The sequence below is a fragment of the Scyliorhinus canicula genome, chromosome 2 (genome assembly GCF_902713615.1).
Source record: "Scyliorhinus canicula chromosome 2, sScyCan1.1, whole genome shotgun sequence".
NCBI classification, from domain to species: domain Eukaryota; kingdom Metazoa; phylum Chordata; class Chondrichthyes; order Carcharhiniformes; family Scyliorhinidae; genus Scyliorhinus; species Scyliorhinus canicula.
The window spans coordinates 112,557,901-112,574,327 of NC_052147.1; the positions used below are offsets into that span (position 1 = coordinate 112,557,901).

General features: G+C 50.7%; 1 protein-coding gene across 2 annotated transcripts in view; it reads right to left on the minus strand.

Annotated features, from left to right (window-relative positions):
* Positions 1-16,427, minus strand: part of rab15 (RAB15, member RAS oncogene family) — a 202,696-nt gene that overhangs the window by 75,650 nt on the left and 110,619 nt on the right. For both annotated transcript variants that reach the window (XM_038785072.1, XM_038785064.1), the window contains exon 2: positions 15,158-15,218. In XM_038785072.1, the coding sequence (XP_038641000.1) occupies positions 15,158-15,218 (61 nt within the window). The remainder of the gene's footprint in view (positions 1-15,157; positions 15,219-16,427) is intronic.

Here is a 16,427-nt window from a genome sequence, read left to right on the forward strand (position 1 = left end):
GATGTCTCAGCCTAACTTAAGAGCTAACTGGAGAGCTGGGGCCGGTTTATACATCTTGGTGTAAGTCAGTTATTGAAGCTACAGAGCTGGCAAGAGTCTCCACAGTGTATTAATGTGCTAACACCACTCAATTTCCATGCGACAAGCTCTTTGTGTTATTATTCAGACCCCTGTAATGCCATGTCTGCTGAAGGACCAGTGCTCTCTTAAATTACTCCAGCAAACATATTATGGATTCTGGAAATCTTAACTAAAAATAGAAAATGTTCAGCAGATCAGAGACATGGAGAAAGAATGGTCATCAACTTGGCAATGTTAACTCGATTTTTCTCTCTCGCCACAGATGCTGCTTGACCTGACAAGTGTTCCCAGAATTTTCTGCATTTATTTCTCTCCGTTCACTTGTCCCACGTTGTTTGAATTATCTTGATGCACCCCCCCCCCCCCCCACTTCGCAGTCAGGGGTTATGGGGGGAGGGCAGGCAGGAAAGTGAAGTTGAAGCCACAATGAGAGCACCCATGATCTGCTTGACTGGCAGATGTGGTTCAATGGATCGAATAGTCTATTCCTGCTTCTAATCCTTATGATCAGCACTGACCTGCCACGTATACTATCTTTTTCAGCGGTGGGGAATGGAGTGTATGAAATAGAAGCACATACTCCTACCATTAGCATCCGGGGTTTGAAAGGTGTGTGTGTATTGGGCATGATGGGTCCATTTCAGGTATCATGGGAACAGTGGTTTATTTGTGATTCCCTCTTGTTATTAATTAGAGCAGGAAATAAATGGCATTATCATGGATAGAGCAGGGACAGGAATGGTTGTTGCAGGTTCCGGGGTTTAGGTGTTTTAGTAAGCTCAGAGAAGGGGGCAAAAGAGGGGGAGGTGTGGCGCTGCTAGTCAAGGACAGTATTACGGTGGCGGAAAGGATGCTAGATGGGGACTCTTCTTCCGAGGTAGTATGGGCTGAGGTTAGAAATAGGAAAGGAGAGGTCACCCTGTTGGGAGTTTTCTATAGGCCACCTAATAGTTCTAGGGATGTAGAGGAAAGGATGGCGAAGATGATTCTGGAAAAGAGCGAAAGTAACAGGGTAGTTGTTATGGGCGACTTTAACTTTCCAAATATTGACTGGAAAAGATATAGTTCGAGTACATTAGATGGGTCATTCTTTGTACAATGTGTGCAGGAGGGTTTCCTGACACAATATGTTGACAGGCCAACAAGAGGCGAGGCCACATTGGATTTGGTTTTGGGTAATGAACCAGGCCAGGTGTTAGATCTGGAGGTAGGTGAGCACTTTGGAAACAGTGACCACAATTCGGTGACCTTTACGTTAGTGATGGAAAGGGATAAGTATACCCCGCAGGGCAAGAGTTATAGCTGGGGGAAGGGCATTTATGATGCCATTAGACATGACTTAGGATGTGTTGGTTGGAGAAGTAGGCTGCAAGGGTTGGGCACAATGGATATGTGGAGCTTGTTCAAGGAACAGCTATTGCATGTTCTTGATAAGTACGTACCAGTCAGGCAGGGAGGAAGGGGTCGAGCGAGGGAACCGTGGTTTACCAAAGAAGTGGAATCTCTTGTTAAGAGGAAGAAGGAGGCCTATGTGAAGATGAGGCGTGAAGTTTCAGTTGGGGCGCTTGATAGTTACAAGGAAGCGAGGAAGGATCTAAAGAGAGAGCTGAGACGAGCAAGGAGGGGACATGAGAAGTCTTTGGCAGGTAGGATCAAGGAAAACCCAAAAGCTTTCTATAGGTATGTCAGGAATAAAAGAATGACTAGGGTAAGAGTAGGGCCAGTCAAGGACAGTGGTGGGAAGTTGTGTGTGGAGGCTGAGGAGATAAGCGAGGTACTAAATGAATACTTTTCGTCAGTATTCACTCAGGAAAAAGATAATATTGTGGAGGAGAATGCTGAGACCCAGGCTATTGGAATAGATGGCATTGAGGTGCGTAGGGAAGAAGTGTTGGCAATTCTGGACAAGGTGAAAATAGATAAGTCCCCGGGGCCGGATGGGATTTATCCTAGGATTCTCTGGGAAGCCAGGGAAGAGATTGCTGAGCCTTTGGCTTTGATTTTTAGGTCATCGTTGGCTACAGGAATAGTGCCAGAGGACTGGAGGATAGCAAATGTGGTCCCTTTGTTCAAGAAGGGGAGTAGAGATAACCCCGGTAATTATAGGCCGGTGAGCCTAACATCTGTGGTGGGTAAAGTCTTGGAGAGGATTATAAAAGATACGATTTATAATCACCTCGATAGGAATAATATGATTAGGGACAGTCAGCATGGTTTTGTGAAGGGTAGGTCATGCCTCACAAACCTTATCGAGTTCTTTGAGAAGGTGACTGAACAGGTTGACGAGGGTAGAGCAGTTGATGTGGTGTATATGGATTTCAGTAAAGCGTTTGATAAGGTTCCCCACGGTCGGCTATTGCAGAAAATACGGAGGCTGGGGATTGAGGGTGATTTAGAGATGTGGATCAGAAATTGGCTAGTTGAAAGAAGACAGAGAGTGGTAGTTGATGGGAAATGTTCAGAATGGAGTTCAGTTACGAGTGGCGTACCACAAGGATCTGTTCTGGGGCCGTTGCTGTTTGTCATTTTTATAAATGACCTAGAGGAGGGCGCGGAAGGATGGGTGAGTAAATTTGCTGATGACACTAAAGTCGGTGGAGTTGTAGACAGTGCGGAAGGATGTTGCAGGTTACAGAGGGACATAGATAAGCTGCAGAGCTGGGCTGAGAGGTGGCAAATGGAGTTTAATGTGGAGAAGTGTGAGGTGATTCACTTTGGAAAGAATAACAGGAATGCGGAATATTTGGCTAATGGTGAAATTCTTGGTAGTGTGGATGAGCAGAGGGATCTCGGTGTCCATGTACATAGATCCCTGAAAGTTGCCACCCAGGTTGATAGGGTTGTGAAGAAGGCCTATGGTGTGTTGGCCTTTATTGGTAGAGGGATTGAGTTCCGGAGCCATGAGGTCATGTTGCAGTTGTACAAAACTCTAGTACGGCCGCATTTGGAGTATTGCGTACAGTTCTGGTCGCCTCATTATAGGAAGGACGTGGAAGCTTTGGAACGGGTGCAGAGGAGATTTACCAGGATGTTGCCTGGTATGGAGGGAAAATCTTATGAGGAAAGGCTGATGGACTTGAGGTTGTTTTCGTTAGAGAGAAGAAGGTTAAGAGGTGACTTAATAGAGGCATACAAAATGATCAGAGGGTTAGATAGGGTGGACAGCGAGAGACTTCTCCCGCGGATGGAGGTGGCTAGCACGAGGGGACATAGCCTTAAATTGAGGGGTAATAGATATAGGACAGAGGTCAGAGGTGGGTTTTTTACGCAAAGAGTGGTGAGGCCGTGGAATGCCCTACCTGCAACAGTAGTGAACTCGCCAACATTGGGGGCATTTAAAAGTTTATTGGATAAGCATATGGATGATAAGGGCATAGTGTAGGTTAGATGGCCTTTAGATTTTTTCCATGTCGGTGCAACATCGAGGGCCGAAGGGCCTGTACTGCGCTGTATCGTTCTATGTTCTATGTTCTATGTTCTAACTGCCAGGGTTAGGAAAAGAAAACGGCATCAATAGGCAGAAAGTAATGTACTGAATTTGGCACATACAGCCTTGGAGGTTCAGCTGAAGTTGTTCAATGTGTGTAGTAGAATAAATAACCTCACTAGATTCATTAGCCATTCTGGAGACTCCAGTTTATGAAGTGAAGATGTCGTGAGTTACATTAATCGCGGCCGTGGTGTGAAATATATGTTCATCAGCCTAACATATTCATTGGGCTGATTCAATGGGTTACTGCTTGAGCTCTGAATGTGTGGGAGGGGTCTGGGTGTCAGGCCAAGGCTGTGAAAGTTGATAGCTGACTGCACAGAGGGCCGATGCGGACTTGAGGCAGGGGCTGAATCATAGAATTTACAGTGCAGAAGGAGGCCATTCAGCCCATTGAGTCTGCACCGGCTCTTGGAAGGAGCACCCTACCCAAGGTCAACAACTCCACCCTATCCCAAAGTCCACCCTAGTCCAAAGATGTGCAGGTTGGGTGGATTGGCCATGAAAAATTGTCCAAAATTCTATGATTAACCTAGGACAAAAGTTTGGCGCAACATCGTGGGCCGAAGGGCCTGTTCTGTGCTGTATTTCTCTATCTATCTATCTATCCCCATAACCCAGTAACCCCACCCAACACTAAAGGCAATTTTGGACTCTAAGGGCAATTTATCATGGCCAATCCACCTAAGCTGCACATTTTTGGACTGAAGGAGCAGCAGAAGTCACGAAAGCAGAGCTGCCAGGTTCAGTGCTCTCTTTAGAGTAATGTTTGAGTTGAAAAGATTATTTTCTTTGCTGATGGGGATCAGATACAGATACACAGCATAAAAAAGCAGAATCAGAATGGATTTTGCTATTATTAGGCTTTTGGCAATCCTCAAGTACCAACAGGAACTGAAGAAATAAGGTTTTGTTGAACTGGGTTTGACTGTCAATGGGAATGCAGAAAACAAAAGAGCTTATTGAATTAGATTCAATGGTTCAGATAAGCAGCTTCTAAAACCTTTCGGGTGGAATTCTCTGCTCCCGCGGAAAATCGCGAAGGCTGTCGTGAAATCGGCCGACTTTCACGACGGCCCGATACGCCCCGCTCACGAGCTATTCACGCCCCGGAAATGGGCTAGGACCGAGGCCGCGGATCTCACGTGAAAAATGCCGCCATAACCCTGCGACGCCTGAATGACGCCCTGACGACGCCCACGTGACGACGCAGAGCGAGCACATCAACGGGAGGAGAAAGATGTCGGAGCCACGGAGGGCCGCCCCGAGGTTTGGAGAGGCAGAGAGGAAGCGCTCCTGGATGAGGTGGAGCGGAGGAGGAGCATCATCTGCCCGAGAAGAGGGCACCGCCACCCTGCCAGCGTAGTGCGACGGGCCCGGCGTGAGGTGGGCACTGCCGTGAGTGCAGTGGGGCAGACCCCTCGGTCTGGGGAGCAATGCAGGAAGAAGCTCCATGACCTCACCAGGGCTGCCAGGGTAAGTGCCAAGAGGGTGCCCCCGGGTCACAACAATCCTTCTCCCCCCCATGTACTTAATCACCCACCTCCCGCCCTGGCACGAGGGGGAGGGGGGCACAGTGAGTGGAGGGTGGTTTACCAAGTAGTCACAGACCCACATGAGCGCTGCGACCCCCTGGAGAGATGCAATGGTTTAGTTACAACTTGACCCCCCAACCTTCTCCAATATGTGAACGCCCTGATGATACCTGCCAAATTGATGATCTATCTATGCCCCCCCCAACAGGACAAGACCATTCACAATACCCGAGAGCGCAACAGGACCGGAGGGGCTTCGCCCATTTTCCACCCCCTGACCATGTTTGAGCAGAGGGCACTGGACCTTGCTGGGGGATCTGCCACCCGGGAGGTCGCGCAATGCGAGGTTGGAGGTGCTGAACCAAGTGAGACAACCCTGTATGACAACCCCCCCACCCATCCTCTGTCCCTTCACACTCTGCCCACTGGACACCCCCCCCCATCCTCTGTCCCTTCACACTCTGCCCACTGGACACCCACCGCCCCCCCCCCCCCACCCCCATCCTCTGTCCCTTCACATTCTGCCCACTGGACCCCCCCTCCCCATCCTCTGTCCCTTCACACTCTGCCCACTGGACCGTCCAACGCCCGGCCGAGCGTTTCTAAATAACCCCGTTTCATTCTCTTCCCAAGGACGTGCTGCTGAACAACCAGGGCCGTCTGCGTCCAGGCAAAGACGAGCACCTGCCACCACCACCACCGCACCCAGGGCCGCATGCCAGAGGGTGCCGGGAACACAGTCAGGGGTGCCATCCTCCCAAACAGATTCTGTGGAGCAGGAGGCGCAGAGGACGGTGACAGAGGGAGAAATGGGCCGTGAACGCCCTGCGGCCACTCATCAGTGGGCCGATGACCCCCGACGACACTTGTACGGACGAGGACCTCGAGCTTGCGGCACAGCTATCTCCCACACCATCCACCATCCCAGAGACACTCACCTCGGTTGGGCAATTCAGTGATGAGGCTCCCGGGTCACAGTCTGGGTCGCACATCACAGCTGAAGATGTTATAGGATACAGAGGGACATAGATAAACTGCAGAGCTGCGCTGAGAGGTGGCAGATGGAGTTTAATGCGGAAAAGTGTGAGGTGGTTCACTTTGGAAGGAGTAACAGGAATGCAGAGTACTGGGCTAATGGCAAGATTCTTGGTAGTGTAGATGAACAGAGAGATCTCGGCATCCAGGTACATAAATCCCTGAAAGTTGCCACCCAGGTTAATAGGGCTGTTAAGAAGGCATATGGTGTGCTAGTCTTTATAAGCAGGGGGATTGAGTTTCGGAACCACAAGGTCATGCTGCAGCTGTACATAACTCTGGTGCGGCCACACCTGGAGTACTGCGTGCAGTTCTGGTCACCACATTATAGGAAGGATGTGGAAGCTTTGGAAAGGGTTCAGAGGAGATTTACTAGGATGTTGCCTGGTATGGAGGGAAGGTCTTACGAGGAAAGGCTCAGGGAATTGAGGTTGTTTTCGTTAGAGAGGAGAAGGCTGAGAGGTGACTTAATAGAGACATATAAGATAGTCAGAGGGTTAGATAGGGTGGACAGTGAGAGTCTTTTTCCTCGGATGGTGATGACCAACACGAGGGGACATAGCTTTAAATTGAGGGGTGAGAGATATAGGACAGATGTCAGAGGCAGTTTCTTTACTCAGAGAGTAGTAGGGGTGTGGAACGCCCTGCCTGCAATAGTAGTAGACTCGCCAACTTTAAGGGTATTTAAGTGGTCACTGGATAGACATATGGATGAAAATGGAATAGTGTAGGTCAGATAGGCTTCAGATGGTTTCACAGGTCGGCGCAACATCGAGGGCCGAAGGGCCCGTACTGCGCTGTAGTGTTCTATGTTCTATGTTCTATGAGCAGGTACAGCAGGTGGATTTACTGGACCCATCCGCACAGCTGATGCATCTCGAAACCCAGGGACACAATGACGGGATGAGGGCTGTCTTCCAGCAGCTTCAGACGCAGTTAAGAGGAGTCGAACCGCGTCCAGGAGTAGGGAGTGGTGCCGCTCATGGCAGCCACCCAGGCCGACACCGCACGGGTGGCATCGGTAGTCGAGGCAATGGGTGAAACGGTTTCGGCCATGGGTCAGGTTATGCAAGGCGTTGGGCTTCATTTGCATGCGTCATCCTCGGCCCTGGACAGGGCTGCCCTCTCACAGGCAGCAATGCGCTAGAGCCAACATGACATTGCCGGCGCGCTGCGGGCCTTGGCCGAGTCTCAGCAGGCCATGGCCCAGTCCCAGCACACCATGGCCCAGTCCCAGCACACCATGGCACAGTCCCAACAGGCCATGGCCCAGTCGCAGCAGTCAGTCGCGGAGAGCATCGACCGCCTGACACATGTGCTGAATGACGTTGCGCACTCACAGGTTGAGATCGCACAGTCCCTGGCGGGAATGTCTCACTCCCTGGACTCCGTCTCAGCGAACCTTCAGACCCTGGTCGATACCGTTGCAGGCCTCCAGGACTGGCAGTGACAGGTGTCGATGGGGCGATGGGGCACCTCCCCGCTCGCACCTCCGTCCAAAAGTGAGGCCCGGGGGCCACCGGGCAACCCGAGGGAGGAGGAGGTTTCGGGGCCTGTCCCATTAACTCCATCACGGGACGTCCCTGAACGCTCGGCCTCCCCCCGTCCCATCCCTGGTGCATCGGGTGGGCAGCGGCAGAGCAGGGTGGCACCACGTCATCCGAAACGCCCACAGAGCAGCCTGGCCCATCAAGGCCGGGTCGCCCCAGGGAAGGAGTGCCGACGGGGAGACATGTCCAAGGGGGCGATTCGCAGCAGTCCTCCTCCACTCGTAAGGCAACGAAGAGAGACACTGAGTAAGTTGACACGGGTGAAGGGCACAGATTAGTTGTAGGGGCTAGGGCATCTGTAAACTATGTTAACCATTAAACTCACTGTTGCACCTAACTTGTAAGACTGTGTGATTTTTCCGTTGCCACAGGGATCGTGATGGTGACCGAGTGACACTGGGGTTGACAAGCGGTGAAACTTCGGTGCCGGGTGTGCAGTCCCTGCCCCTCCCCCCACCCCCTCCCACAGCTACCCCACGCGGGCACGTGATGGAGTGTCCCTGACTAACTCAGCGGCCACCGAGGTGGATGGTTCAGCTATTGCCATGGGTCAGACTCTCTCTAACGATTCTGAGCTCACAGCTCTTCGCAGAGCGGGCTGTCATCATTCCACATGGCACTGATCACACCCGCTGACACAGCCATCAATGTCGTGCCATACCGTTGTGCGCAGTGGTGAGGGTGACGTAGAACTGGAGCAGAGTACGCAGAGCGGGGGTGCGCGGGGGGGGGGGGGGGGGGGGGGGGGGGGGGGGGGGGGTGGCAGTTGTGTGTTGACCGTCTGCGCGACTGGCAATGCAGGTGGTAGTGTTGGTGTTCAGCGGTGCCGTCGCACGCAACGCGTGAATCTGGCTGCCACCAAGGTGTTGCATGCCCGCCGTCCTCGCTGGGTCCGTCGTGCGGCCTCCTGGGCATCACCAGCAGCCGGGTCCTGTCTGCGTGCTGCGCCCGCCACTCCACCAACCGCCTCCTCCTCCTCCTCTGTGCTGGCACCACTGCCACTGGCTTCTCCCTCCGCCTCCTCCAGCAGGGCATCTCCCCGCTGCCTCCCTATGTTGTGCAGCGCACAGCAGACCACAACAATGCGAGCGACCCTGTCGCGCTGGTACTGCAGGGCCGCTCCGGAGCGGTCCAGGCACCTGAATCTCATCTTCAGCAGACCAAAGCAGCGCTCCACCACACCCCTGGTTGCTGCATGGGCCTCGTTGTATCGGGTTTCCGCATTGGTCTGAGGCCTCCGTATAGGCGTCATCAGCCAAGACCTCAGCGGATAACCCGTCGCCCAGCAGCCAGCCCCTCAGCCGGGGGGGACGTCCCTCAAACATCGCAGGGATGAACGACTGCGCCAGTATGTAGGAGTCATGCACACTCCCTGGGAACCTTGCACAGACGTTCATGATCCTCATGTGGGGGTCGCATACCACCTGGATATTAATGGAATATGTCCCCCTCCTGTTTGTGAAGACCTCTCTGTCCCCTGCAGGCGGGCGCATGGGGACGTGAACACAATTGATTGCCCCCTGCACCCTCGGTATCCCGGCCACGCTGGCAAATCCACGAGCTTGTGAATGTTGACTTGCTCGGTCCTCGGGAAAGGTGATGTAGCGGTCCGCGATGGCATAGAGGGCGTCGGTCACATCCCGGATGCACCTGTGCACCGATGACTGGGAGATCCCGGAGAGGTCCCCGCTCGGAGACTGGAAGGGGCCGGTCGCATAGAAGTTAAGAGCGACCATCACCTTGACGGCAACCGGGATCGCATGTCCTCCTCCCGTGACAGATATGTGTCACCGTCTCTCTACTCAACCGGAGTCTCCTCCTGCAGGTGATGTCCGGCATTGTCTGGAAAGAGATCCGGGCACGGTACACCCTAGGCCTCGGTCGTCGCCTCTGGTGCCGTGGCTGCACCCTCACTCTCTCCTCCTCCCCCTCCTCCTCCTCCCCCCCATACTGCTCGACGACTGGCAACTCCTCGGCCCTTCCCTCTGCTGCTGCAGCTGGCCCTGCATCCACTGCGGGTTGTGGCTGTGGACGCTGCTCCATCTCCAACTGCAGTGCAGCAGCCCCAACCACTGCGCAGAACATAGCCGTTCTGTTCGCATACATTCTGCTAACCTACAGAAGGGTGGTGGGAGGCAGAAAAGCGACATGTTAGACGGAGGTTATTGGACACCTCGGCAGCCGCGTGTCACGGGATACCTGTGTGTCCCGGTGGCCTGGTCGCGCTGCTGACACGTGGGCAGCCTAACCCCTGGTCACTTTCTGCATCCAACGGGCAGTTAACAACATCCTCCTCACCGGTGCGTCAGTGTCCTTTGGCCGTAAGCCACAGGGCAACAGTAGCCGTGTCCTCGTGACCGTCATGCCATGGCATGGTGGCAGACATTTTGTAACCGGGGGTGGACGAATCACTCCCTCCCTCCCTCTCTCCCTCTCCTCTCCCCCCTCCCCCCTCCTCACCCTCCCTCTGCCCCCTCCTCTCCCTCCCTCCCGCCCTCTTCCTCCCTCTCTCTCTCTCTCTCTCTCCCTCCCCTCTTCTCCCCTCCTCTCCCTCCCTCTCTCCCTCCCCCCTCCTCACCCTCCCCTCTCCCCTCCTCACCCTCCCTCTCCCCCTCTCCTCCCTCCCCCTCCCTCCCTCTCCTCACCCTCCCTCTCCCCCCTCCTCGCACTCCCTCTCTCCCGCCCTCTTCCTCCCTCTCTCTCTCCCTCCCCTCTTCTCCCCTCCTCTCCCTCCCCCCTCCTCACCCTCCCTCTCCCCCCTCTCCCCTCCTCACCCTCCCTCTCCCCCAATGTTCGCTGCCTTCTCGGGGATGCCTTCCCCGGTCTGCCCAGACTCCGGCGGTCCGCTCACCTCAGGTGTGATAGCCGGCGTCATAACCTGGCATCACGACGTCGTGACTTCGGCACATCCGGACCGGAGAATAACGGGGGGACGGATAGTCGGCTGTTTGGCCGTATCGGGGCGTTTGACGAGGTTATCCGCGGGAAAACCGGTGTAAAAATTTTTCTTGTTTGGGAGAATAGCGGGAGCGCGTCGGACCGGCGTGGGGTCGGATAATCGCGCCCTTCGTCTTTTCATCAAGTCTCTAGTGTCCATAGAAACAAACATCCTTATCTTGTGGGATAACAATAGCTAACATAGAATCTGTAACAGCTGTTTGATACATAGATTAGGCACACGCAAAATGCACAATGTATTTGGCATTCTTGACAATTCTTATAGCAATCCTGATTATGCTAAGAATTACATTGAAAACCAATTAAAGATTATCAGTCGGACTCATAGTTGGCCCATTTACACATGCTAGAGGCTACAAATAGTCTCACACATTGTCATTTGCAAGCAGGAGCATGTCCACACATTGCGTCTTTTCAACTAAACAAAAGCTTGGTGTCAGCCATTCCCTGGTTCCTTCCTCATAGCAATGCCTCAGAGCTCACATGTCTGTAAGACAGTTAACTGTTCTCTGGTGCATTCTCCATGGCAACACCTTTACCAATTAGAGGCTACTTGTCAACCAATCAGCACACTCTTTCACGCAGTACAATTTTTTTTCTTTTTGTCACGCAGTATAAATTATTGTTTCCTTTACTATTGATGTTCTTGCGAACTGCACAAGACAAAAAGCTTCGACAACATGGCTGGGGTTCTCTTTTCCCACTTACAGCGCACTCTGCCCGCGGGTTTCCTGGCGGTCTGGAGTGGTTTCAATGGGAAATCCCATTGACCAGCAGTGGGAGCAGAGAATCTCCGTTCCCCCATCCAGCAAACGGTGCGCTGCCACGAAAGCTGGGGGAATGGAGAATCCCGTCCAGTGTCTTTTTTTCAGAAATACGTTTTGTAGATATTGATAAAACCATTTTAATGGCTCGCCGGTGTATTCTGGGCTACAGGATAGAGTAGTTGGAATAATAATAATCTTTATTATTGTCACAACTAGACTTACATGAACATTGCAATAAATTTACTGTTAAAATCCCATGGTCGCCACACTTAGGCACTTGCTCGGGTACACAAGGAATTCAGAATGTCCAATTCACCTAACGAGCACATCTTTCGGGACTTGTGGGAGGAAACCGGAGCACCCAGAGGAAACCCACGCAGCCACACGGAGAACGTGCAGACTCTACACAGACAGTGACCCAAACGGGAATCGAACCCGGGACCCCGGCGCTGTGAAGCAACAGTGCTAACCACTATGCTACCGTGATGCCCATAATTTTTTTAAAATAAATTTAGAGTACCCACTTCATATTTTCCAATTAAGGGGCAATTTAGCGTGGCCAATCCACCTACCCTTTGGGTTTGGGGGCAAAACCCATGCAAACAGGGGAGTCTGTGCAAATTCCACACTGACAGTGACCCAGAGCCAGGATCGAACCTGGGACCCAGGCGCCGTGAGACAGCTGTGCTAACCACTGCGCCACCGTGTTGCCCTCTGTGCTGCCCATAATAATACAACGTTGTACTTGGTCAGCAGCTGGGTTCAGAGTGTGGAGTGACAGAAGTGATATTAGGTTGTGAAGGACGTAGACGACGAGCTCACAGAATAAATGAATTGACGTCAAATATCCTGTCTGTCTTTACAGAACAACCAATCAGGTTCCAACAAGGGAACATGTGACTTTGCCATTCACAACGCCAAAGACAGAAATACAACAGGAACAAAAAGAACAGAGAAATCCCACGGCTTGAGGAGAATACTGAATGAAGAATGCCTCTGAATTTGTGTAAAAGTGAAATAATTCCTATTTGCAAAATTGAATTTATCCAAAATACACAACCAGGCTTAGAATTTTTCATGGCAGTCACAAATGAGTGTTGCTGCTGCAATTAAAGACAACATTCCTCATCAAACTGAATGAAATGTGTACTCAGGATTGTAGGAGTTCCCAAAGAGATTCCAGAGGAGGTAGCGTTTTTTTGCAATTCTTTTTATTTTTGCAATTAAGGGGCAATTTGTTTTCGTGTGGCCAATCGACCTACCCTGCACAACGTTTGGGTTGTGGGGGCAAAACCCACGCAGACACGGGGAGAATGTGCAAACTTCAGACAGCAGTGACCCCGGGCCGGGATCGAACCCGGGTTCACGGCGGCGTGAGGCAGCAGTGCTAACCACTGCACCCCCCCTCCCGCCGTTTTTGTTTGCAATTCTTATGGTGTCAGTGGCAATGATCCCCGGGATTGTGTAGAAACAGAAAATAAATCCTTTGCGGTTTTGCATAAAACTTGTTCCGATGTCTCTCATATTGCTGCTGTGCTGAAGTGATGTGATGAAGAATAAACAGGCAATCTGCCCCTGGGCCTTCACTGATAACATTCTGAAATCCGTTGCTGGGATTTATGTGGGAAGAGCGGCTACATTCATTCCCTCAGAGCCCTGTTCTCAGGAAGGACAGTGGCATCTCTCAACTGATGCCTTTCTGAGAAGGCATATGGTTGAGCCATCTCAACTGAGCAGAACCCAGAATTCTAGCATTCACTGCCAGCATGACCTGTCCTGTTCACAAGTGTAGGAGAAAGATAATCAACATTGCAAGACTTCAACCAAAAATTCTTTCCAGCTAATTAGTCATTTTAATCCCTTGGAATCAGTTTTATTTTTCTCCCCCTGATGGCCCCCTCTCCCCTTTAAGGCAGGAATAAATGAAAACTGGTTGTCACTGTGTTTCGCTAAAGGGAGGGACTGTCAAATATTGAACAGATGTCCTGTGTAACTGTGGCAGGATTCAATTGGCGAAACTCCTACACAGCATTCTCACGCAATGAGATTATATAACAGCATTGGGTCCCCAAATATGGCAGCAGTTTTCAAAATGTTTATAACATCTTGTCTCCCTCCCTTCCTTTCAGAGTGAGCTACATTTATTTGGTCCTTTCTGTACACATTTTTTATTTTACCGCTCACAATTAGGACTTCACCATTCAATTCCAGCCTTGGGTGACTGAGTGGAGTTTGCACATTCTCCCCGTGTCTGCGTGGGTTTCCTCCTAGTGCTCTGGTTTCTTCCTACAGTCCAAAGATGTGCCGGCTAGATGGGGTCATGGGAATAGGGTGGGGGAGTGGGCCTAGGTAGGGTGCTGTTGGTCAGGTAGTGCAGACATGATGGGCCGAATGGCCTCCTTCTGCAAAGTAGGGACTCTGGTTTCACCAATGTTGCAATCTTTTGTGATCTGAAGAAACCACGAATTGTACAGCAACCTATCCCTCCAAGCTTCACGGACCATTGTAAAGAAATTTCAATAATCCCAGTTTGAACTTCACAGAACCGGAGACCGAATTAGAGACGTACAGTACAGAAGGAGGCCATTCAGCCCATTCTGCTTGAGCTAGTTTATGTAGGGGAGACAATGGTGAAGTGATAATGTTACTGGAGTAGTAATCCTGGGGACATGGGTTCAAATGCCATCACCACAGCTGGTGGAACTTAAAATCAATTATTCATTTTAAAATCTTGCCCATGAAGCTATCAATTGTTGTAAAAATCTATCTAGCACACTAAATCACTTTTTGGTAGGAAATCTGCCATCCTTACCTCTGACTCCGAATCCAGACAGTAACGTGATTGACCCTTAACTGTCCCTCTGAAATGTCCCAGCACGCCACGCAGTTCATGGGCAATTAGAGATGGGCAACAAATGCTGCCCTTGCCAATGATGCTCACAGCCCAATAAAAAGTAGTTGAATCATGTTTCATCCTATTTTGACCTTGCTTACATTAAATCGTGGAAAGTTGCTGCACTATAATGTTCCTCCTGCCCATCATCTCCCCCAAGGTACTGATAGGCACTAGGCATCACCAGGTATTTCACCTATCTGACCACTATTTACAGGTGAGCCTCGATAGTAAGTGCTGGTCAGCTATTTGACTACATGGGGCATCGGCCATACCTAATCCTGCTCTCATCTGATGGTCTCACAGCTGCAAATATTACTGGATAGAGATGCCAAACCTAAAGGTACTGAGGTCAGTGGTAACACTGTTACTGCCATCTAGGCTGAATCCATAGAATCCCTACAGTGCAGAAGAGGGCCATTCGACTCACCGAGTCTGCACCGACCCTCCGAAAGAGCACTTTACCTAGGCCCACTCCTCTGCCCTCCCTTGGCCTAACCTGCACATCTTTGGACTGTGGGAGGAAACCAGAGCATCCAAAGGAAGCCCTCGCAAACACGGGGAGAACGTGCAGACTCCATCCAGACAGTCACCCAGGGCCAGAATTGAACCCGGGTCCCTGGTGCTGTGAGACAGCAGTGCTAACCACTTTGCCACAATCTTATTGTCTGTAAAATGCAAGTCGCTTATTTTAATTTTTGACAGCAATAAACAAAATGGCAATATTGAATGGTAAGCCGATCAGGAAAGCGTTTCAATTGTTAAATTTCTTTTAGCCACTTAGCTTATATTGCAGCAATTTACTGAAAAGCAAGTGCTCAGTTGTAGCTAATCTTTTGTGAACTTACCATATCTGTATTCGCACCTTGATTCCGTCCACATCTATTGTCTTCATTTTGAAGTCAACGCCTATGAATTAGACAAGAAGTGAATGAATTAGAAGTAGTGGTAAGGTAAGTAGTGGAAGGTAAGTTCGATGTGACAACCTCAGCCAGGTTCCAATGCAATCTATGTTTGCCCTTTTTTTTTAATACAATGCTTTGATAATGGCATTGCCCTGTTGTAGGGAGGTCTTTTGGAGCAGTGGCTAGTGTCCCTGCCTCAAGGCCAGAGGCTCTGGGGTTGGGTTCCACCCCAGGCCTGATGGCCAAGGAAGGTGTGATCATAGTGTAGCCAAAAGGGTTGATTGTCAACCTGTAAATCCTTCCAGTATGGTGGGCAGGAGTTTCCTGTTCAGTCACAATTGTGTGGTAGCTGCAACACAACAGCCTCTCGTGTTAAAAGACTCCAGGAACAAGCTTTTTGCCTGGGATATAAAAGTAAAGTGAAGTTGCCATAGTCCCAGATGACCAAAGGTTGCTTTCCCCTTTGAGGGGGAGAGCTGACTGGCAGTAATTTAACCCGAGGATCACCACATTTCAGGTAAGGAGCAAGGTTGAGAAGGCAGAGCCTTCATGACTAACCTCAGTTGGTACAGGAGTTGAACCTGTGCTTTTGGTCTCACGCTGCATCCCAAACCAGCTGCCCAGCCAACTGAGCTAAACCGGCCCTGGGATGTACTCTGTGACACATATTCTCCTCCCTTCAAAGGATAGAGACAGCTGTTATGCTCATTCTTTTTCTTGCCCACTCACTAATCTTGAATTATGAGGGAAGCCTACTATTGGCACACCCATTTCTCTGAGGTTAATTCACCCCTCCTTGTGAAGAAGTGTGTCCATTCAAAACCTCCCCTGGAGAGCCAGATTAACACAGCAGTTTTTCTAAAATTAGATTTTAAAAATGTATTTTGAAGCTTAATTTATGTAAGAAAGATTGCATCCAGTTTAGCATTTTTCCCCCACGCAACTTACTCTGCCTCAGTATCTTGGTCCCAACTCTATCGAAATATCAGTTAGATTATTTTAATTTCCTGCAACAGTCATTCTTAATGGTCTTTTTGAGGCAATTGGGTGCCATAGGAGGGGGTGATAAAGTGTCGAGCAATCCAGAGACCCAGTTCGAATCCCACCATGGCAGATGGTGAAATTTAAATTCAAGATAAAAACTGGAATTAATAATCCAATGATGACCATGAAACCATTGGCGGTTGTCATAAAAATCATCTGGTTCATTAAT